Source organism: Triticum dicoccoides, chromosome 7B (assembly GCF_002162155.2).
Source record: "Triticum dicoccoides isolate Atlit2015 ecotype Zavitan chromosome 7B, WEW_v2.0, whole genome shotgun sequence".
Lineage (NCBI taxonomy): Eukaryota > Viridiplantae > Streptophyta > Magnoliopsida > Poales > Poaceae > Triticum > Triticum dicoccoides.
The window spans coordinates 336276024-336296667 of record NC_041393.1 but is presented as its reverse complement, the minus strand read 5'-3'; the positions used below and the strand labels follow the sequence as shown (position 1 = coordinate 336296667).

Below are 20644 nucleotides of genomic sequence, written 5' to 3'. Positions count from 1 at the left end.
TTATATGAATTTGGTCAAACTTTGTGTAGTTTGACTTTGACCAAATTTTATATCCAAAGTAAAAAGAAACGGAGGGAGTATGTTTGCCACCCCGAGAAGCCTAGGGAGGGGCAACCACTATGCTCCCATCATCTATTCACCACCAAATGATGGGAAGGGCTCGTCGAGCAGCCACTGCCCTCGTAACAAAGTGTAGTATAGCCGGCTATTGGCTATATGTTATCGCAATGCTATCTATAGTTAATCTTATAGCCAACACGTATAATAGTTAGCTATAAATGCATACTACTTTTTTTTAATAATTATATATGAATATGGCCCACCTTACACTCTCATAAAGTTTCTAGAAGCATGTGTTGCAGTTGAGTGTTAATCTACAAGACTCCCCTCTCCACTCTTCTCTTCGTGGTCCTCCAACTCAACAATAATATTTTTTTATAGTCCGCTTATATCACCTTGTTATATTTGCTCTCGGTGGAGAGATGCAGGAGGCCAATGTCCGGGGCTTTGGCGTACATCATGGGGACAAGGGGATGACCCAACTCGGGTGATCCGGGGGACCCTTTCCTTGTATCGCTGACGGCGGCATTTTTTCTCTACTAGGACAATGCACGTGCGTTGCAACGGGAATAAGTACTTTAGTACGTCAGCTACCTTTGCGTATTAATGCGATTGTGTAAATAAATGTTTATCAAATCTTGCGTGTGATTTACCTTATATTTTGATGAAAAACGGATAAGTAAATTAAAGTGAATTTGGTTCAAAAGATAAGTAAATATGACGATAGATTATCATACGGGAAAGGTTGAATGAAGGTTGGGGAGAATAAAAGAGAAACATGGAACCTTAAATCCTCTTAAGTAGTATAGAGATGGAAATATACGGATGGAGTAGTAGAGATAGAAATATACTCTCAATTTTATATTAACTTTGGTATAAAATTGTAAAGATAGATGGAGTACTAGTAGAATGAAAACTCGCACATGGGTCTATGTGCAAAGCACACATGGATTTAGCAAAGCGGCATTTTCACCACCTGAAAGGAAAGAGAAAAAGAACCTACTAGTAAGGTTGAGCCTTGAAACTCGGGCAGCGTGATCCTTCCGGGGCGCCGTTTATTTGCGTCCATCCAAAGCGTCCATGCGTGCGTGCGTGCGTGCGTGCGGTGTGACAAAATCGCATCCCCGCTGGGAGAACATGTGAAGAAAGGAAGAACATCTTTTGCAAAGGTGTGGGGATCGCCTGCGCTTTCCGCTGTCCTGTTCCAGTTTCATTTCATCACCTCGCTTGCCCTGCCTGGTCCTCACCCCTACACCTCCTACACGCGCACGCTCTCGCTCTGTTTCTCACGCACGCACGCACGCACGCACGCACCGCACAGCAGTCCACCACCCTCCCTCCCTCCCTCCCTCTGTCTCTGTGCAGCTCTGTGCAGCATGAGTAATAAATGGCTGAGGCCTGAGGCGGAGCCCTCCCTTCCCTACTGGTCCTGGTCCACACCCACACCCACACCCTTGCTCTTCTTCTTCCTCATTCTCCCCTTCCTCCCTCTTTGCTGCTCGCATTCGATCGCCATTTCCCACCCACCTACAATGCACTAAACCCTCGTAAAACCTCCCACCCCATCCCACCAAACGACCGACTTGGGGGGATTCCCCTGGGGAGCAGCGAGCCAATTTCTTCTTCATCTTTTCTCGATTTGGCTTCTACTCTCTTGGGGAAGAAGATCCACGCCCACCCCTAGTTCCTCTTTAGTTTTTCCACCAAGAAATCCCCAGGTTGGGGATTTTGTTTTTTTGATCCTTTCCGTTCACCCCCAAGTTGGGGATTTTTTTTTGATCGTTTGGGGGGTGAAACAGGAGGAGGGGAGAGGTTCCCTCTGATGAGCAGCAGCACCGCCGCTTGTCGATGACTGAGCGCTGCCACCGATGCTTTCGGGGTGCTCGGTGTCCAGTCTCGCGGCGAGGTTTGCCTTCTTCCCGCCGGACCCGCCCACCTACGCCCTCCGCAAGGACGAGGCCACGGGCCGCCTCGTCGCCTCCGGCGTCCCGCGGGACAACGCCTTGGATGTGCTGCTCCTCGACACCACCAGGGGGACCAAGGTCGTCGCCTTCTACCTCAGGAACCCCTGCGCGCGCCTCACCCTGCTCTACTCGCACGGCAACGCCGCCGACCTCGCCCAGCTCTACGATCTCTTTGTGCAGCTCAAGGTCAATCTCAAGGTCAATCTGATGGGGTTAGTGGTGCATTGTGCTGTGCTTTTGCTTTTGCTTTCGCTTTCGCTTTCGCTTCTCCTCTCTTCTCTTCTCTTCTCTAGGAGGACACCTACACTGCTTTTTTCTGCTTCTCTTCTACTAGTAGGAATTATTATCTGACATGTTTTTTCAGTCCTGCATTTCCTATCACAAATGCTGGTACGTACGACATCAAGTAGATTTGGTTATTGGGGCAGATGTTTTGCGGGAACACGGGACGGGATATCTGCAACCTAACTAGTACAGTATTTATTATTAAGAGGGAGGAAAGCAGTGCCTCACGATTCTCTAAATAGTACACATATAATAATCAGTCCGATTAGCTCATCTTGAATCCTCAGTTACAACCATGCCAGTTATTTTCTTCTTCTGTTGCAATTTCAATGTGGTCTGGAGGTACACGAGATTTGCTGTGCAGAAAAGCCTGACGTGATTTACTTTTTAATTTTATAACTGCAGATATGACTACTCGGGGTACGGAGCATCTACTGGCAAGGTAATAAGTAGTTACTCATTTACAGCATGGTTTAATTTTAATTTTACCGTCGACTCTACTGCGGGTTCGTTGTTTGGTGACTACTGGACATAGGTTGCTTATGCCATGGGGTAAATTTTAGTTTCCTTAGAATATCCACGGTGGGAGTAACAAGTAACATCACACATCTCTAAGAGCAAGTACAATAAAATGATGTAGGCGGGCTGTAAGACATTAAATATTATATTCTTGCTTACTTGGAAGAGAGAGAAGAGAAGCGGGCTACTAGTTAACAGCCGGTTGCAGCACGTGCTCCTAGGTACTTTGTGAGAGAGTGGGGTGGGCCATGTATCAACAAAGCAGTACATATTTATATCTAGCTATTGTACTTGTTGGCTATAAGCTTGACTATATGTGACATGGCAACATCATATAGCCAGCAGCTGGCTATATTATTAACCATGCTCTAAGCAAAACAGATGATGTGGCGAGTAATTAATGAGGAAAGAGGAGTATACGGTAACATAGCTAGTTAATGTAACATCACACATACCAAGACAAGATGAGTCTACAATCTAATAAATGAAGTGTTGCATGACACCACACATATGTTACTCCCCACCATAGAGGTAGTAACATAGACTAGTACTACCCATTGTGACTAGTCTTATTTGACTAAGAGGGTTGTTAGGGACCTCCCCTGGCCCATACTCATACCTGGGCTTTCCCCTTTGATAGCTCATGGGCCGGGCCCGTCTATCCTCACCACTCGGCAACAGCCTACAAGTACTCGGAAGCAGGCAACGAGCACGGCATCCAGTGGATCACGGCAACGGCGGCGGCGGCACCTGTTCCTCTCTATCCCTCGATCCCCTTCTTCCAGTTCTTGTACCAGCTACTGTAATCGCTACTTGAGACTCGAATTCGTGAGCCAGTGTAATAGATCGAGAGATATACTACTGGGTTCCTAACATCTGGTATTCAGAGCCAGTAAATTTCACCCACCACCACCTCCCTCGATTCCCCAATTTCAACCGGCGACAGCACCATGTCCGATCCGGAGAAGGCTCCTCGTTCCCTCGTCTATCCATCAGAGTGGGATGCCATGACCGCAGATGAGCAGATGTTGTGGTTTCTCAAGCATCTATCGGCACAGATGGATAGTATCAAGTCCGAGCTCGCGGCTGCACGCGTGGGCGCGGGCGATCCCGCAGAGGCCACCTCGCGTGTCAATCCGGTTGCCTCCCCTGCTACTGCTTCGGCTACCTCAACCTCTGCCCTGGTCGCGTCTCACACCGACCGCGCAACCACGGCTGCTCCACCCACCATCGCCGAGGAGGTCCACCGCACCGCCACCGCATTCGACCCCAATCCCGCGATCGGCACCAACAACGCCATAGCCACCCTTCGAACGAACGGAGTGGAAATTCAGGAGGAGAACCAGGTGGTGGCAACAGCAATTCAGGCTGTTAGCATCAACATCGGCGGCAAGTTCACTACTCCCGCACCTCCACTGGTGGCGTCCTCTCCAGAAGTCTCCACCGAGCCTGCTGTCCTTCCCGACGTTTCCTCGTCAACTGGACAGGCTGAGGAGATCCTCCATCATGTGTCTTCTGATTACATCGCTGCGACGCTCATGACCTGTTCGACAGAATGCTCGAAAAAATTCAGTGCCATGTCATTCTTGTCTCCAGTCATGACGACGTCGCTACCCCTAGCAGCCACACTTGTGCTCGTCGCCGACCTCATTCACCCTGCTACCAACGATGGTTCTAACCGGCGGGTGCCCCTGGACATGGAAGACGAGCTCCTGACCAGTCCATCTCCTCTGTCGTTCTCAGTTGTAGATTCAACGCAGTCGTTTCTGAACCAGGACAGGGACGTCCCGTTTCCCACAAGGCACGAGGGGCTGCTGATACGACCGACTCCGTGGCCATCATTTCAGATGCATTTTGCTGACGGCAATGATGTACGGCCCGTGCCGTGGCCGTCGTTTGCTGGTTCTCTTGAAGGCACGACTCTGAATTATGAAGGGCTGTTGTTGCAAGTTACTTATGTGGTGCAGCGTTTGCCGGTTGCTTTGAATTTTTTGAGAGAATACTGGAGGTATCTACCAAGTGTGCGACTGAAATCTTGTCCCTATGAGAAGCTTGCTGGTTGGACCCCTATGCTGCCAAAAGCAATTCCCCTTCGGAATCAGCAGATAATCCAATCACTGGGTGAGGTGAATTGGGGCGTTGTGGAGTGGTGGTCAGTGATCTCTTTTGTACAGTCATTTGCTCCTACTATTCATGTGTCCTGTATAGTCTTCTCTAGCCATGAGTCGATGAGGAAGCCTATGCTACCCTGGAGGCTTGTCGTTCATATTGTGGCCATGGAGGACGAGCTCCTCACCACTCTATCTCTGATATTCTCAGCTGTCGATTCAAAGCAGCCATTCCTGAGCCATGATTTGGACGTTTCGCCGCGTACAAGGCACCAGGGGCTGCTGCTACAGCCGAGGCCATCATATTGGGCAGCTCTTATTGCAGAGGGAATGGAAACCCGACCCATTCCATGGCCGCCGTTTGCAATCGGTTTGCCATCAAAAGTCTGCTGTTCTAGTGTTGTCCATTGGAACTTCTCGGTGATTGCTTCTGTTCATGACCTTCATACCTGGACATTCAGGGCACATCGGTTTTTGTCTGTCCAAGTGTGTGGCATTGGCTTGACTAGCAGATCTAATCCAAAGAAACTATTTCATATTGGAGCTTGTGTGTACAATACATGGCAACGGTGGTACAATCTCAGTGGTTGTTTTGCTCTAGAATGCAGTTCTGAACAATATGGTACACAGTGGCAGTCTTGGCGTATACTGGATCAGGCAACATCTGAATTTAAACACTTAAGTCAAAAATGTTGCCACCAAATGGTGGTGCAGGAAACATTGTATCTCGGAAAACTTTCTACACATGCAAGTTATCTTAGCTGTTTTGGGCCAGAAGCAATTCACTGGGAGCTAGTGAACTACAAGGGCATACAATTTTATCCTTGCTGCATAGGGCACTCACAGGAAGATTCTGAATTTGGAGTACATCATGTATACATGAGCACTAGTACGACACTGCTGTTGTTGCTGTTTAACTGGCATTTATTTCCATATACAAAGTTCCTTGTTGGAAAAATGGCAGCATTTAGGAATTCAAGTGCAGTCAAGACCTCTGGGAACTCCAGTCATCAACGCTACTTTAATGAATGTGTGAAGTTATGGCCTTCTGCTGCTGGAACTAACGAGAAGATACTTGGTCAGAGGAGTTGGCAGTCTCGCTGCAATGTCAATATGGCCTTTCTCACATCTCCAAACCTGTATAGACTGCGAGTGCTGGGGTGTAATAGTTCGGCTGCTCCTGGGTTTGTTCATACATCCATTGGTTTTTGGTTGGGGGAGCAACATTTGTCATTTCCTGAACTTGATGCAGACGCATGCAAGCATGAACACATACATGCTGCAAGTGGGGGAGATCCAGGATGGTACTCTTTATTCTGTGATTGCTCCTTTGATCTTACCAAGGCTCCGGTTGTTCTTTCGGTCAACTACCCTGCCGACGAAATAGTCAGCAAGAGATCACAGGACATGAGCTGTATGGCATCCTCTACATGCTACAATCAGGATCATTTTCAAGAAGGGAGGGGTGTCATTGCATTTGCCGACGTATTCACGCAAGGCTGCTTCGGCTACAGGCACTACATCGGCTTCGACTGTGATGGCTACTTCTCCGTCGCATTTCCCTCCAAGGTCATCAACCACAACACCAACTTCAATCGGGTCTCTGTCGGCCACGACTACTACTACCTCAAGCCCGACAACTTCTCTGAGCTTGTTCAAGTCCATCTCGACCATGGCTGCTACCGCGACAACTACCATGGGGATTCCGGCATGATTAAGGATCTCCAAGCACCATGGGATCCTGGCAAAATCTTCGTGATAGCGGCTTGGGGGCAAGCCGCATTTCAAGAAGGGAGGGATGTTAGGGACCTCCCCTGGCCCATACTCATACCTGGGCTTTCCCCTTTGATAGCTCATGGGCCGGGCCCGTCTATGCGGCAACAGCCTACAAGTACTCGGAAGCAGGCAACGAGCACGGCATCCAGTGGATCACGGCAACGGCGGCGGCGGCACATGTTCCTCTCTATCCCTCGATCCCCTTCTTCCAGTTCTTGTACCAGCTACTGTAATCGCTACTTGAGACTCGAATTCGTGAGCCAGTGTAATAGATCGAGAGATATACTACTGGGTTCCTAACAAGGGTGCTTGGATACGTTTTAGTCCCATGACTAAAAGTAGTGGGACTAAAACTTGCTAGCCTCACCCATGCTTGGATACAAATACTAAATAGACTAAAATCGAGTTAATGAGCATTTATTATCCTCCAAACCCTCCAATCCAGAACTCGCATGTGTTAAAGGAGGGGAGTTAAATGAGGAGAGAGAGGACTAATCCACATTTTAGTAGGGTTCCCCTGACTAAAAATTTTTAGTCTCAAGACTAGTTCTAGCCTCTCTTTAGTCAGGGGTGATTGGAACTTTAGCCCCTAAAAGAGACTAGTTTTAGTCAGACGAAAACTAGTCCCTTGGATTCAAGCATGCCCTAATGTAGGCATGGGATGATAGTACTACTACCAACAACCTGAATTAATTAAGATACCTCGAGAAATGTGGTTCAGTTTCAGTTTCCAAGAACAAGCTGCATTTGTCTACAACTCAACTGACGAAGGTTTGGCCCATGCCCCCGACTGGTGCCTTCCAGTCATATCATGGCCATTATAAACCTTTTATATATCATGGCCATTATAAACCTTTTATATGTCTGCAACTTCTATCCTCAGCCACGCATGCCATTGTAAACTTCAGGCTAAACAGTAATTTGGGCATGCCTTTTATACATTTATCCTAAAGGACAGATATAAATGTCTGTATCAACTATCTATGCACTTTCTCAAGTTCATTTATTTGCGGCTTTATCCATTGAAATGTAGAACATGTTATGTTGATTGTTTCTGCTGTCTATTTTGGGGGCCCTGCATTCAAATGAAGTGAGAATTTTCCTTTTTTTTTGTTCCATACTATCCAACATGGACCAGGTTCCACTATCATCAAGATAAAGGAACAAACAAAATGCTACGGGTGGTGGTATTTGAAATTTATGTTTTGCCCTACTGGGAGTTACTCCCTCCGTCCGGAAATACTTGTCATCAAAATGGATAAAAGGGGATGCATCTAGACGTATTTTAGTTCTAGATACATCTCTTTTTATCCATTTTGATGACAAGTATTTTCAGACGGAGGGAGTAGATATTAATGTCTTTGTATCCTGTATTTGCTTATTTGAGCTAAATCATATGGCACTTTCACTTTGAATTACTGTCACCTAATTGGCATTTCCACTGAGCATGCGCATGTCCATATTTCTCCCCCAAGAAAATGCGTTTTTGTGGAAGGATTTTTATGCTTGTCTTTTCAAGTGCAGCCAAGTGAAGAGAATACATATGCAGATATTGAAGCAGTTTACCAGTGCTTAGAAACCGAGTATGGAATCAGCCAGGAAGAGCTTATCCTGTATGGGCAATCTGTTGGCAGTGGGCCCACATTGCATTTAGCATCTCGTTTACCAAGATTGCGTGGTGTGGTTCTTCACAGTGCTATACTGTCAGGCCTCCGTGTTGTTTGCCATGTGAACTTTACTTTTTGCTTCGACATTTACAAAGTAAGCATCTCAAATTGATTATTCCATTTTGGTCTGTACCTTTTGTGCCTTTAGAGTAGCTTTTACTAACGTCCAGCTAACTTGTTCTTGCAGAATGTCAAAAAAATAAAGAAGGTGAAATGCCCAGTGCTTGTTATTCATGTAAGTGTCTTTACTAACAAAACTAGCAAAGTGCCCATGCATTTTAATGGATCTAGGATAAAATCAACTTGTACCCACAGGAAAACATTATAATATACTCCCTCCGTCCGGAATTACTTGTCACGGAAATGGATAAAAATGGATGTATCTACAACTATAATACATCTAGATACATCCATTTCTTAGACGAGTATTTTCGGACGGAGGGAGTAGTTTTTACCTTCTAACATCCTATGTTCTAACATCCTATGTTACACTTTTTTTTCATTTAAAATATGTTCTGTTTCACTTCAGATTTAGTTCCCTTGTTCTGGTACACATTAATAATCCTCTTAAAAGCGAGTATTATAAAACTAATCCAATCAGGAAAGAAAAAAAAATTGAACGCTTACTTTCTAATCTCCTTTGTCTGCGTCATGGTTATCCAGAAGAACCAAATATCATGTATATCATGCATAAATTAAGTGTGTTTACGACAAAATTATTTCATGTTAAAATTTGCTAAATTGCATAGGAAGATCACTAAAGAAACAATCCTTCTAAGAATCATTTTAAAAATTAGGCTCACAAGGAAATTCCCAGCTCCCATTTTTAGGATGAGACCCAAATAAGGACCTTTACATGTTGTAGCCACAGGCTAAAACAGTTTTGCAAGTAGCCAAACAACACTAAAAAGTATACCTATCTTATAGACACATCTAATGGAAAGTACACACATGCCTCTTCTATGGCGACATCAAGTCAGACCCATTCTTGTCTTGCCTATCAGTGTTATTTTCTTAGCTCATCTTAATCTTCTGCTAGTATACAAGTGGTGAGGAACACATTGTCACCGGCATTTGGCCATGCTGTTTAGTACCCTGATCTCAGTAACATAGTCATCTAGAGTACACCACAACCCATCTGGTTCAACTTCAAATGCTTGCGCAGAGTCAATAAACAAGAAGCAGACTATTTTCATTTGGGTATCACACCAATTATTTCATTTCATAACACCTGATTTACTCTCGGGTCACTGGACCTAAAGGTCAGAAAATGAGGAAACAACAAGTGCAACTTGCAGCCACCTTTAGCAATTGGAACTGAATTATGAAGGAACCAGTCGATATAAAAGAACAGAGAAGGGAACATGAGGGCACTAGATGCTCTCCAAGTTTCAGTCAGATGTTTCTAAAATGAATTCTCCATAAGCTTGGTCATGTGTTTATTATGCAATAAGACAAGTGAGCCATTTTCCATTAAATTTATCTCGCAGTTCTGTCGGTATAAAACCCAGCTGCTCTATATTAAACATGTCAGAGCATATATCAATGCATTTAATGAACTGAAACTTGGACCATTTGACAACATGTGTATATCACCGGAGCATCGCTAACCAGAGTATGAGTTTTAGCTAAATTGCAATTGAAGAATATGAACATCCATAGTGTACAGTTTTCAGGTGTGGAAACATTTCTCTTTGTTTTTCCAGAGCTTAATGAACCGATTTATTTCAGCATTTTGCCACATAAAGGGAAAATGATGCTTTCCAAGAAGGAACAAAAAATATTTCCATAGGAGGCTTACTGGAATCAAACACATCGAATCAAGCTAGACTGCAGCCCTAGTTACATTCAGGAGATTACCCGATCTGGTGTGCTCTGCCCTACAGCTATCTCGCCCACGGCTTGTTAGACTATGTATAGCTTCTGTACCTATGTACGTATATGGTACATATTGTAACACAACCATTATATATAATAAGATAAGCCACCCCTAGAGGGTTGTGCTGGTTCCCCAAAATTTATTGTCTTACATGGTATCACGCTAGGTTACGATCGCTTCCGCTTCTAAACCCTAATACCCGCATCGCCGCCGCAGCCGCCGCCGCCTTCACCGCCGCCGCCGCGCCACCGATCGCGCCGCCGCCATGTCGAGCGCCGCCACCATCGGTTCCACTGCTGCGGGCTTCCTCCCGGCCTCTCTTGCGGCTCTGCTCAACCTCCCACTCGATGCCGTCTCTGTTCCGGCTCCGATCGGGACAAGGAGCATCGGCTCCGTCTTCTCCACGCCGCCGGCGCCCTCGCTTGGGCGTGACCTCGTGGTCCACACCGCGGCGCCGCTGTCCGCTGCGGACTCCGCAGGCGTCGTCCCGCCGCTCCTGCCGCAAGCGGATCACACTGCCCCGCTGGCGGGGTTGGCGGCGTCCGCCCCGGCCGCGAGCTTTGCGGCGCCCGCCCTGGCTGCGGTCCCGCCTCCTTCCGCATCGGCTTCGGTGCCTCCGGCTGCCTCCATGGTGTTTGCACCCCAGGCAGCCTCCTCGATGGGATTGTCTTCGCCGCCGCCGTTTCACTTCGGTCATCTCATCACCATCAAGCTCTCCGCCGACAACTACATCTTCTGGCGTGCGCAGGTTCTCCCGCTCTTGGGGAGTCACTACCTGCTAGGCTACGTCGACGGATCGCTTCCCTGCCCACCGGCGCTGGTAGACAGCGTGCACGGTCCGGTCTACAATCCGGCCCATCGCGTCTGGACGGGGCAGGACCAGGCGAACCTCTCCTCCATCCAGGGGTCGCTCTCGCCGGCAGTTGTCGGCCTTGTTGTCTTCGCGAAGACGTCTCATGAGGCCTGGACCATCCTTGAGCGCACCTTTGCAGCGCAGTCTCAGGCTCGTGTCTCTGCACTCCGTCGTCAGCTTGGAGAGTGTCAGAAGCTTGACTCCACTGCCACTGAGTTCTACAACAAGGTCAAGGGCCTCGCCGACACATTGGCCTCCATTGGACAGCCCCTCACCGACTCCGAGTTCAACTCGTTTATTGTCAATGGTTTTGATGAGGAGTATGATGCCTTAGTCGAGATCATCAACGAGCAGGGCAACTCGACACCCATGCTGGCACACGAGGTTTTCTCTCGGCTCCTTCTCACTGAGCAACGGGTTGAGACTCGCCGCACCAGGGGCACTGGCTCCCTCTCGGCCAACACCGCCACCAAGGGTGGCCGCTCTTCTTCATCACCCCGGTCTCCCTTGGGGCTGCCACCGTCGCCCGCCTCGGCCCCCCCACCTACTGCGACCTTACCGGGGGCTGGCGGTCCACGTGTGTGTCAGCTTTGTGGCCGCGATGGGCACTGGGCCTCCAAGTGTCATAAGCGCTTCCAGCGAAGCTTCCTTGGTCTTGGCAATGACGGCAAAGATACACGCAACAATGCCCGTCAGGTCGCCATAGCTGATCGTCCCGCGCCGCAGAAGCAACAGGGACACACTCAGTCCTACTCCATCGATCCACACTGGTACATGGACTCTGGGGCGACAGAGCATCTAACCAGCGAGATGGGGAAGCTTCACACTCGTGAACCCTATCATGGCTCCGACAAGATCCACACCGCCAATGGAGCAGGTATGCACATCTCTCATATTGGTTAAGCATCTCTTCTCACTAGACATGCCAATAGGAGTCTTCAGCTTCGCAATGTTCTTCGAGTTCCATCTGTGACCCGTAATCTTCTTTCAGTTCCTAAACTCACACGTGATAATAATGTGCTTTGTGAATTTCACTCTTTTGATCTTTTTATTAAGGATTGGGGCACGAGGGACATTCTTCTTAGTGGGCGGTTGTGCCAGGGCCTCTACCGTCTGGAGCATCCTGGTGTCGCTCGTGTTTTCAGTGGAGTTCGGGTCTCTCCGTCACAGTGGCATGCTCGTCTTGGTCACCCGGCCACACCTATTGTCCGTCATATTTTGCGTCGTCATGAGCTTCCTAGTTTGTCTAGTCATAAAGATGTAGCAGTGTGTGATGCTTGTCAGCAGGGGAAGAGTCATCAACTTCCTTTTTCGGAGTCCAGTCGTGAGGTGAAACATCCTTTAGAACTTGTGTTTTCAGATGTATGGGGTCCTGCTCAGACTTCTGTCAGTGGTCATAATTACTATATCAGTTTCGTTGATGCTTATAGTCGCTTTACCTGGCTTTACCTTATTAAACGCAAATCTGATGTGTTTGATATTTTTGTTCAGTTTCAAAAACATGTTGAACGTCTTCTCAAGCACAAAATTGTTCATGTCCAGTCAGACTGGGGGGGCGAGTATCGCAACCTCAACTCTTTCTTTCAGTCGCTTGGGATAGCTCATCGTTTAGCATGTCCACATACACATCAGCAGAATGGTTCAGTCGAACGTAAGCATCGTCATATTGTTGAAGCTGGTCTTACTCTTTTGGCCATGCATCTGTTCCGTTTCGGTTTTGGAGTGATGCTTTCACCACTGCATGCTTTCTCATCAACCGTACTCCTACTCGTGTTTTAAACATGAAGACTCCCATTGAGGTTCTCCTTAATGAACAACCTGATTATACCTTTCTCAAGGTATTTGGGTGTGCTTGCTGGCCGCATCTTCGTCCATATAACAAGCGCAAGCTTGAGTTTCGTTCTAAGAAGTGTGTTTTTCTTGGCTATAGCTCTCTTCATAAAGGTTACAAATGTCTTCATGTTCCCACTAATCGTGTCTATATATCTCGGGACGTCGTGTTTGATGAGCATGTTTTTCCCTTTGCCAACCTTCCTGTGTCCACTGTCGAACCACCATCCCTGCATTCATCCTCTGTTGCTTCTGACCAATTTGATGATGTTGCATACTCTCCTTTGCTGTTACCTAACCATGGTGCAGGAACCGAACGTGGAGCTCGTTTGGAGCTGTTGGAGGATTCACCATCATCATCGTCGTCTTCTGGTGGGCACGTCGATCGCCCTATGTTGCATGGCATCGATTCGCGTGCCCATGCATGGTCACCCGACGAGCCCGTCGCGCCGAGCATCTCCACTGCTCGGTCCGTTTCGCCAGCGGCCGCCGAGTCGCCCGCGGCTCGGCCCGTCACGCCGTCTTCGCCTGCGGCTCGGCCCGTCACGCCGTCTTCGCCCGCGGCTCGGGTCCTCACGTCGCCTTCATCAGCGGATCGGCCCGCGACACCGGCCGCGCCACGGCCCACTATGCCGAGCTCGCCATCGGCCCGGTCTGTGATGCCGGAGTCGCCAGCTGCTTCGTCTGCTCTGCCGGTTTCGCCGGTGGGTCGGCCTTCTTCGCCAACCGAGTCCGAGGCTACCGTGACTGGCTCCTCGTTACCGGCTGACTCGTCAACGTCGCCGTCCTCCAGCCCGTTGCAGGCTGCTCCGTCGACCTCGGTGGTTCCTGTGTCCCGACCACATACACGCAGTCGCAGTGGCATTTTCAAACCTAAGGAACGTAAGGATGGTACGGTTGCTTGGTTGGCTGCTTGTTTGGCTGCTGCTGTTGCGGATCCATCTTCTGAGCCTCGCTCATATCAGGCTGCCCTGCGCATTCCACATTGGCGAGAGGCTATGGAGCAGGAGTTTCATGCTCTTCTTCGTAACAAGACATGGACTCTCGTTCCTCCACCACCACGGGTAAATGTTATTGACTCAAAATGGGTATTCAAAGTGAAGAAGCATTCGGATGGATCTATTGAGCGTTACAAAGCGCGACTTGTTGCTCGCGGTTTTCGGCAGCGTCATGGTCTTGACTATGAGGACACCTTCAGTCCTGTCGTCAAGCCTACCACTATTCAGCTTCTTCTCTCCATTGCTGTTTCTCGTGGTTGGTCACTTCGTCAACTTGATGTGCAGAATGCTTTTCTACATGGATTTTTGGAGGAAGAGGTTTATATGAAACAGCTGCCTGGTTTCTCTGATCCTGATCGTCCTGACTATATCTGTCGTCTTTCCAAAGCACTATATGGTTTGAAGCAAGCTCCTCGTGCCTGGCATGCCCTCCTTCGTGCTCATGGGTTTGTGCCGTCTACTGCTGACACTTCGTTATTTCTTCTACAGAAGCCAGAAGTCACTATGTATCTTTTGGTATATGTCGATGATATTATCCTTGTCAGCTCTTCTCAGTATGCTGCTGATGCTCTTGTCTGCTCTCTTGGTGCTGATTTTGCGGTCAAAGATCTTGGGAAGCTTCACTACTTTCTTGGAGTTGAGGTCACTTCTCGTGCTACTGGTCTTGTCCTTACGCAGAAGAAGTACTCCTTGGAGTTGTTACAGAGAGCTGGCATGCTGAAGTGCAAACTGACCACCACACCCATGTCGTCTACCGACAAGATAACAGCTGTTGATGGTGAGCTTTTGTCTCCTGCGGATGCCACAGAGTACAGGAGCATTGTTGGTGGACTTCAGTACTTGACGATCACGAGACCAGATATCTCTTATGCTGTTAACAGGGTTTGTCAGTATCTTCAGGCTCCCAGAGATACTCATTGGGCTGCTGTTAAACGCATTCTTCGTTATGTTCAGTTCACCCTGACATTTGGTATGCATATTCGGCCGACTTCCTCTCGGGTCCTTTCGGCCTTCTCTGATGCAGATTGGGCTGGTAGCCCAGATGACAGGCGATCCACGGGGGGTTATGCAGTATTCTTTGGATCTAATTTGATCGCCTGGAGTGCTCGGAAACAGGCTACTGTGTCACGTAGCAGTACTGAAGCTGAGTACAAGGCTGTGGCTAATGCTACTGCAGAGATTATTTGGGTGCAGTCTTTGCTTCAGGAGTTGGGTTTGTCTCAACCACAGCCTCCTATTCTTTGGTGTGATAACATCGGTGCTACATACCTTTCTGCAAATCCAGTATTTCATGCCCGAATGAAACACATTGAAGTTGACTATCACTTTGTACGGGAACGTGTATCACAGAAGCAACTCCAGATCAAGTTTATCTCATCTAAGGATCAACTTGCAGACATCTTCACTAAGCCTTTACCGCTGCCACAGTTTGAGGCTTGTAGGCGCAATCTTACCCTTCTCAGTTCTTTAGAAAGTGGCTAAGATTGAGGGAGGGTGTTAGACTATGTATAGCTTCTGTACCTATGTACGTATATGGTACATATTGTAACACAACCAATATATATAATGAGATAAGCCACCCCTAGAGGGTTGTGCTGGTTCCCCAAAACTTATTGTCTTACACAGCTAGGCTACATACCACCTCTTGACCGAGAGGGTCTCGTGGTGCAACCACATTATACTACACCGGCATCCATTTCGGTGCAGCTTGACACCTAACCACCGATTTCACCCGCACAAACCAACCAAATTAGTGGCCCACATTGTGACATTGACCGTGTCTTAATGGCTGTTTGGGGAGGAACAGAGGCCTGCATTAGAGCATGCTAAAGAAGCAGAGGCGGTTGGAGGAGTGGGTTCCAGGTCGTTGTGCTGCTGCGATTGGGAGCGGGTCGCCTTCCACGGCAACAGACATGTGACTGCAACGCTGTAAGGGAGAGCTAGTGCGATTGAGGACATGGCGTGGGACGCGGCTCCCCTGACGTGCCGTTGACATACTGGCATGTGGACCCGGGCCCACACGTCAGTGGCTCCACGTCAGGGGGCAGTACGTCAGAGGATCCACTTCCCATGGCGTGGTGGAGAGCAGATGGCAGCGAGGGCGCACGCAAATCCGGCAACTGTGGAATGGTGTGGCAGTGGGGTCTGGACGAGGACCTCCGCATTTTAAGCAGTGGCAGAGGTGGGTAAATATCTGCTACATACGGTGGCAAGGTCATGTCCCTATGCACGCACATCTCTACTGCTGGCTCTAGATCGGACCAACTGTGCTTGTCTTCATCCCGAGCCTGCATGTTGGATCCAATGGCTGACACACCATCATCACCAACGCAGTTTTCTATAGGATGCATGGCTTGACTTCCATTATTCTGCTCTTTGATCGAGCCCAACAAAATGTGTAGTGTAGTCACATGATCAGGCATCGTGATTTCTGTTTCCTACGCTTATCTTCTTCAGGTTTCTTTTTCTTTTTCCTGTTTTGGTTTTGGTTTTTGGTCGGAGGCCACCTTTTGTGGTACTCCCTCCCTATAATACAAGATGTTATTACAACCGATATACACACTCCCTCCGTCCCATAATATAAGATGTTATTACAACCGATATACACATATCGGTTGTAGTAATAACCGATATACACATATCGGTTGTAATAACATCTTATATTATGGGACGGAGGGAGCATGTACTGCTGCACCTTCTTTGGTTGTTTTCTTCTAATACACAACAATGCTTGTTCAGGAAAAAAAGAGAAATACCATAGTTTCGGATCAAATGCATGTTCGGGAAATAAAAACTAGAAATGCCATAGTTCTGGAACAACACCACTTTACTGGTAACTGCCCAGTTTCCGCTCTTTTACTATCACTTAGCCTGTCAGTCATAATTTGATCACTACAACTTTACAAGTCGACTAATTTCATTGCTCCTACAATGCCGGTGGTATCAGCATGTGTTGTCCATAGCTCTTACTGAGATGGTTTCACATCCTATATTCCTGTTCCCAGCTGGGACAGCTTGTTATTACTACTAAATATTTTGAACCTTGCTGCTGTAGTATCTTTAGCTGTGCCTGAAGACTCTTAATTGAGAGATCAGTGAGGATAACTTAGCTGCTACTTTCAAACTTTTCCCTTTTGTGTAAATAATACTCCCTCCATTGACAAATATCGGATGTTTTGGATATTTCAATATGGACTACATACGGACTGAAATGAGTGCCTGAAGACTCTTAATTGAGAGATCAGTGAGGATAACTTAGCTGCTACTTTCAAACTTTTCCCTTGTGTGTAAATAATACTCCCTCCATTGACAAATATAGGATGTTTTGGATATTTCAATATGGACTACACACGGACTGAAATGAGTGTTAAGCCCTGTTTGTTTGAGCTTCAGGGATCATATTCAGCTTTGCCAGTGAAGCTGAATCTGGAATCTGAAATACACAACTCTTTCGTTTGAGATTCAGGGGCCAGATTCATCTTTGCCAGTAAAGCTGAATCTAGAAGCTAGTAAAGCTGAATCTAGAAGCTAAAACAAACAGCTGTTTTGAATCAGCTTTGCCAGTGAAGCTAAATCTGGATTCAGGCCATTTTCAGTGCAATTGCCTGAAGTATACTAAAGTGGCGAAGCTGATTCTGCGAATCAGCTTTGCCAGTGAAGCAAATCCACATGTGATTCGGATCCAATCAAAGTCAAACAAACAGGGCCGCAGAATCAGCTTTGCTAGTAAAGCGAGTCCATAGGTGATTCGAATCCAATCAAAGCTGAAACAAACGTGTCTATACACATCCGATTCAGAAAAAAAGTTAGCATCTCAAACTGAAACATCATATTCTTGAAAACTTTCCTCTTGTAGTTCTCTTTGTTTGCGATGTATATAGATAAACAGCTTCGTAATTAGAGTGCCATGTGTTGCTTGATGTGGTCAAGGTGGGTAGCATTTTCATGGGCCACAGCCCACATGCCAATACTGCATTTCCTTAGTCAAGGCCGATGAAGAAAGCATGAATGGCTCCCATAGTTGATGCAGTCATAGTTCTCTGAAGTAATTTTCTGTTTTCGAGTAACCATTTATGTAATGGATTGATTTATTATGTGTACTCTTTCTTTCTCAAAGTTTTTCGTATGCACCAACTTGATGGTGTGTAGAAGTGTTGTTGTTAATTATACACGTATTGGCGTTTGCAGGGGACCGACGACGATGTTGTGAATTGGTCACATGGTAATGAGTTGTGGAAACTGGCAAGGGAACCGTATGATCCACTATGGATCAAAGGAGGTGGTCACTGCAACCTGGAGCTGTACCCTGACTTCATCCGCCACCTCTCCAAGTTCATCCGCGAAATGGAGAGCGTGACAACGAAAATGAGGCTGAAGAAGATTCGGCAGTCCCTCGAGCCGACAAAGACGGCATACCGCGCGAACACGGCAACAACTACCACCTTCACCACCAACTGTTGCTGCCGTATTCGAGTTCGCAGACCGAGCTGCAATCTCAGCTGCAGCTGCTGCGATGCACTGAGGAAATGCTTTGCATTTGGTGCATTCAAGTGCCCAGCCTGCTGCAGCTGCTTCAAGTGCTGCTGCTGCTGTGGTGGATAACGCGGATGTATATGCGCGTGCGCTTGTGCTTGTGCTTGTATAGGAAAAGGAACGGTCCGGGAGATATCTTCTAACCCTTTGAATGCTCTAGGACTAAACGTAGATTTATCAGTTGGAAAAACATGTATGGCAAGATATCCAGTTGTTTCCCGTTCTCCTATATATGTAGTAGTTGTAATTGCTCGATAGGGTTGTGTAATCAGCGATGGCATAAGCTGTTGGCTGTCGAGCTTAGAAGAGTGGTGATGTTGTGAATTGATTTGAACCCAACCCTTGTGGTAATGTTTCCCATCCATGAACCCATGAAATCTGTGAGTTTAGATGTGGTTCAGCTGCAGCTACACCTGAAGTGGACTGTTGAAGCCAATTTCATGATTCTCCACGCGGGATGAGGAACATGACACATGGTCGTCTTAGACAAGACAAGATTTGGAGGCTAAGCCGTGTCAGTGGCATGATATCGGAAGGTGCTGCAGTCCAGTCGGACCACAACCAGGCCAACTCTGAATGAATGAATGAATGAATGGAAGATGCGTGCAGATTCAGAAACTGGGCTTATGCGTGCCGAACCCAACTGCTGAATAAGCAACCAACCAACCTCTTCCTTGCAACCAAGGCATGTGAACCAACAACACAGGATCAAGCAACAAGGCAATGATGATTGCAGCACAAGAGCTACCCTTTGTTCGTATGATGATGGTACAATCACCTCTAGTAGCAGTAGCAGAGTGGTCGATCTTTGCAGCAGGACAGCTTCCTTCTTGTGTGGCCTGTCTGTCTAGCAAGAATCACTGCTCATCCAAGTCCTCTTGTGCTTGTTCCACTTCCACGTAAAAAGAAGAGAATGCACTGTTTAGAATGGAGGTCGATAAGCAATCACTGTTTCAAATTGGGACGAGATGGGCATCCAAGGTGGGTACAATGGTGAGCATCCATCTACGACTACACACATAAGACATGGCACATGTTTGTACGTATTTATGCATTGCATGGTAGTGGTACTAGTACCAGTCAGTGGTGAGCTGGGCATGCATTGGCATCAGCTTCAAGGACTATTGTCCTGTACCTTTCACCATAAGAATCTACCCAACCTAATCATATATACTCTAGTTTTCCTTCCATTCCATCCAAGGTTCGTTCCACTAGGCACCTAACCCAAGTGACCTAATTATATGCGCTACACATTCTTTAGCCGGTCCTAGTATGTGCCTAGCTAGCGTAATGGCAGAACATGACGATACACCAAGATCCTGGCGAGACTAAGACAGGATTGGACTGATTGGCAGTTACAATTGTGCCATGCTGGTGCTGGTGCTGCCATGGATGCTCACTCCTCACTCACTGTTCATCTGTATATCAGCTATAGTACAGAGACATTGTATTTATTATTAGTGGTGCTGTACCAGTAGTATTCTTAGCAGTAGCTCAAGTGTCTCAGTACACTGGCCCATGCACGGCAGGCAGTGTGACGTGTGGGGGCCAGATGATGGCGCAGCCCTAGCTTGTTTGCATGCACATTCTCCGTTTTGCTTCTCCAGCCCTTCAAATTAATTCGATTTTCTTGTGTGGTTTTTCTAGGTCATCATGGGTGTATGTATACAATATTAATATAAGTTGATTGATTCTGTTGTTGTCTATTCTTGTGACCTGGCTGGCAGATCTTGTTCTGTTGCGCGGCCTGCTTTGGTTGGTTGGTGCGTCTATTTAATCATCCATCGCATTCAACTAAACTAATCGCATGATTTGTTGTTTGTTTAATCCATCTTTCAAATTATCAACGGGAGGAGAATCAAGGTGCATTTTTTTTCTGCTATATCATCATGAATAAAATCAGTTTAGGGTTCCGGCTCTGCTTGCTTGCAGCACATGAATTCTGCATGATTTTGTTGCGGGGATGCTTTGTTTATTTGATTCAAGGCATATGCTTTGCTTGATTTTCTTGGTTGCATTATTATGGCCATCACTGTGGTTCACTGCATTTGCGCATTGGTGGTGGTGGGGTGGGTAGCTGGGAAGTCCCCTTACACCTGTGGGGCCCACGTGGATAGATATGAACATGCGGCAGGGGGGCAGACAGTTCTGTAGCACCTGCACACATGTGTG

The 20644-nt window shown here is 47.3% G+C and overlaps 1 protein-coding gene across 3 annotated transcripts; it reads left to right on the top strand.

Annotated features, from left to right (window-relative positions):
* The first annotated feature begins 1390 nt into the window (after positions 1–1390).
* On the top strand, positions 1391–18836 carry LOC119336726 (alpha/beta hydrolase domain-containing protein 17C-like). Of its 3 annotated transcripts, XM_037608798.1 has the most exons (6): positions 1393–1778; positions 1860–2236; positions 2715–2751; positions 8237–8473; positions 8567–8614; positions 18128–18836. In XM_037608798.1, the coding sequence occupies exons 2-6, from the start codon at positions 1929–1931 to the stop codon at positions 18539–18541; spliced, it is 1044 nt and encodes a 347-aa protein (XP_037464695.1). In that variant the 5' UTR covers positions 1393–1778; positions 1860–1928; the 3' UTR covers positions 18542–18836. The 3 variants fall into 3 exon arrangements, with proteins under 3 accessions (XP_037464697.1, XP_037464695.1, XP_037464694.1); XM_037608800.1 differs by lacking the exon at positions 18128–18836 and adding an exon at positions 10111–10366 and having other exon boundaries at positions 1391–2236; XM_037608797.1 differs by having other exon boundaries at positions 1393–2236.
* Positions 18837–20644: the final 1808 nt, after the last annotated feature.

Bases quoted from the DNA above. Each gene is read 5' to 3' on its own strand.
- LOC119336726 (XM_037608798.1), top strand. From the start codon at position 1,929: ATGCTTTCGGGGTGCTCGGTGTCCAGTCTCGCGGCGAGGTTTGCCTTC. The intron at 8,474-8,566 runs GTAAGCATCTCA...TTGTTCTTGCAG, and splicing joins TTTGCTTCGACATTTACAAA to AATGTCAAAAAAATAAAGAA. The intron at 8,615-18,127 runs GTAAGTGTCTTT...TGGCGTTTGCAG, and splicing joins GCCCAGTGCTTGTTATTCAT to GGGACCGACGACGATGTTGT.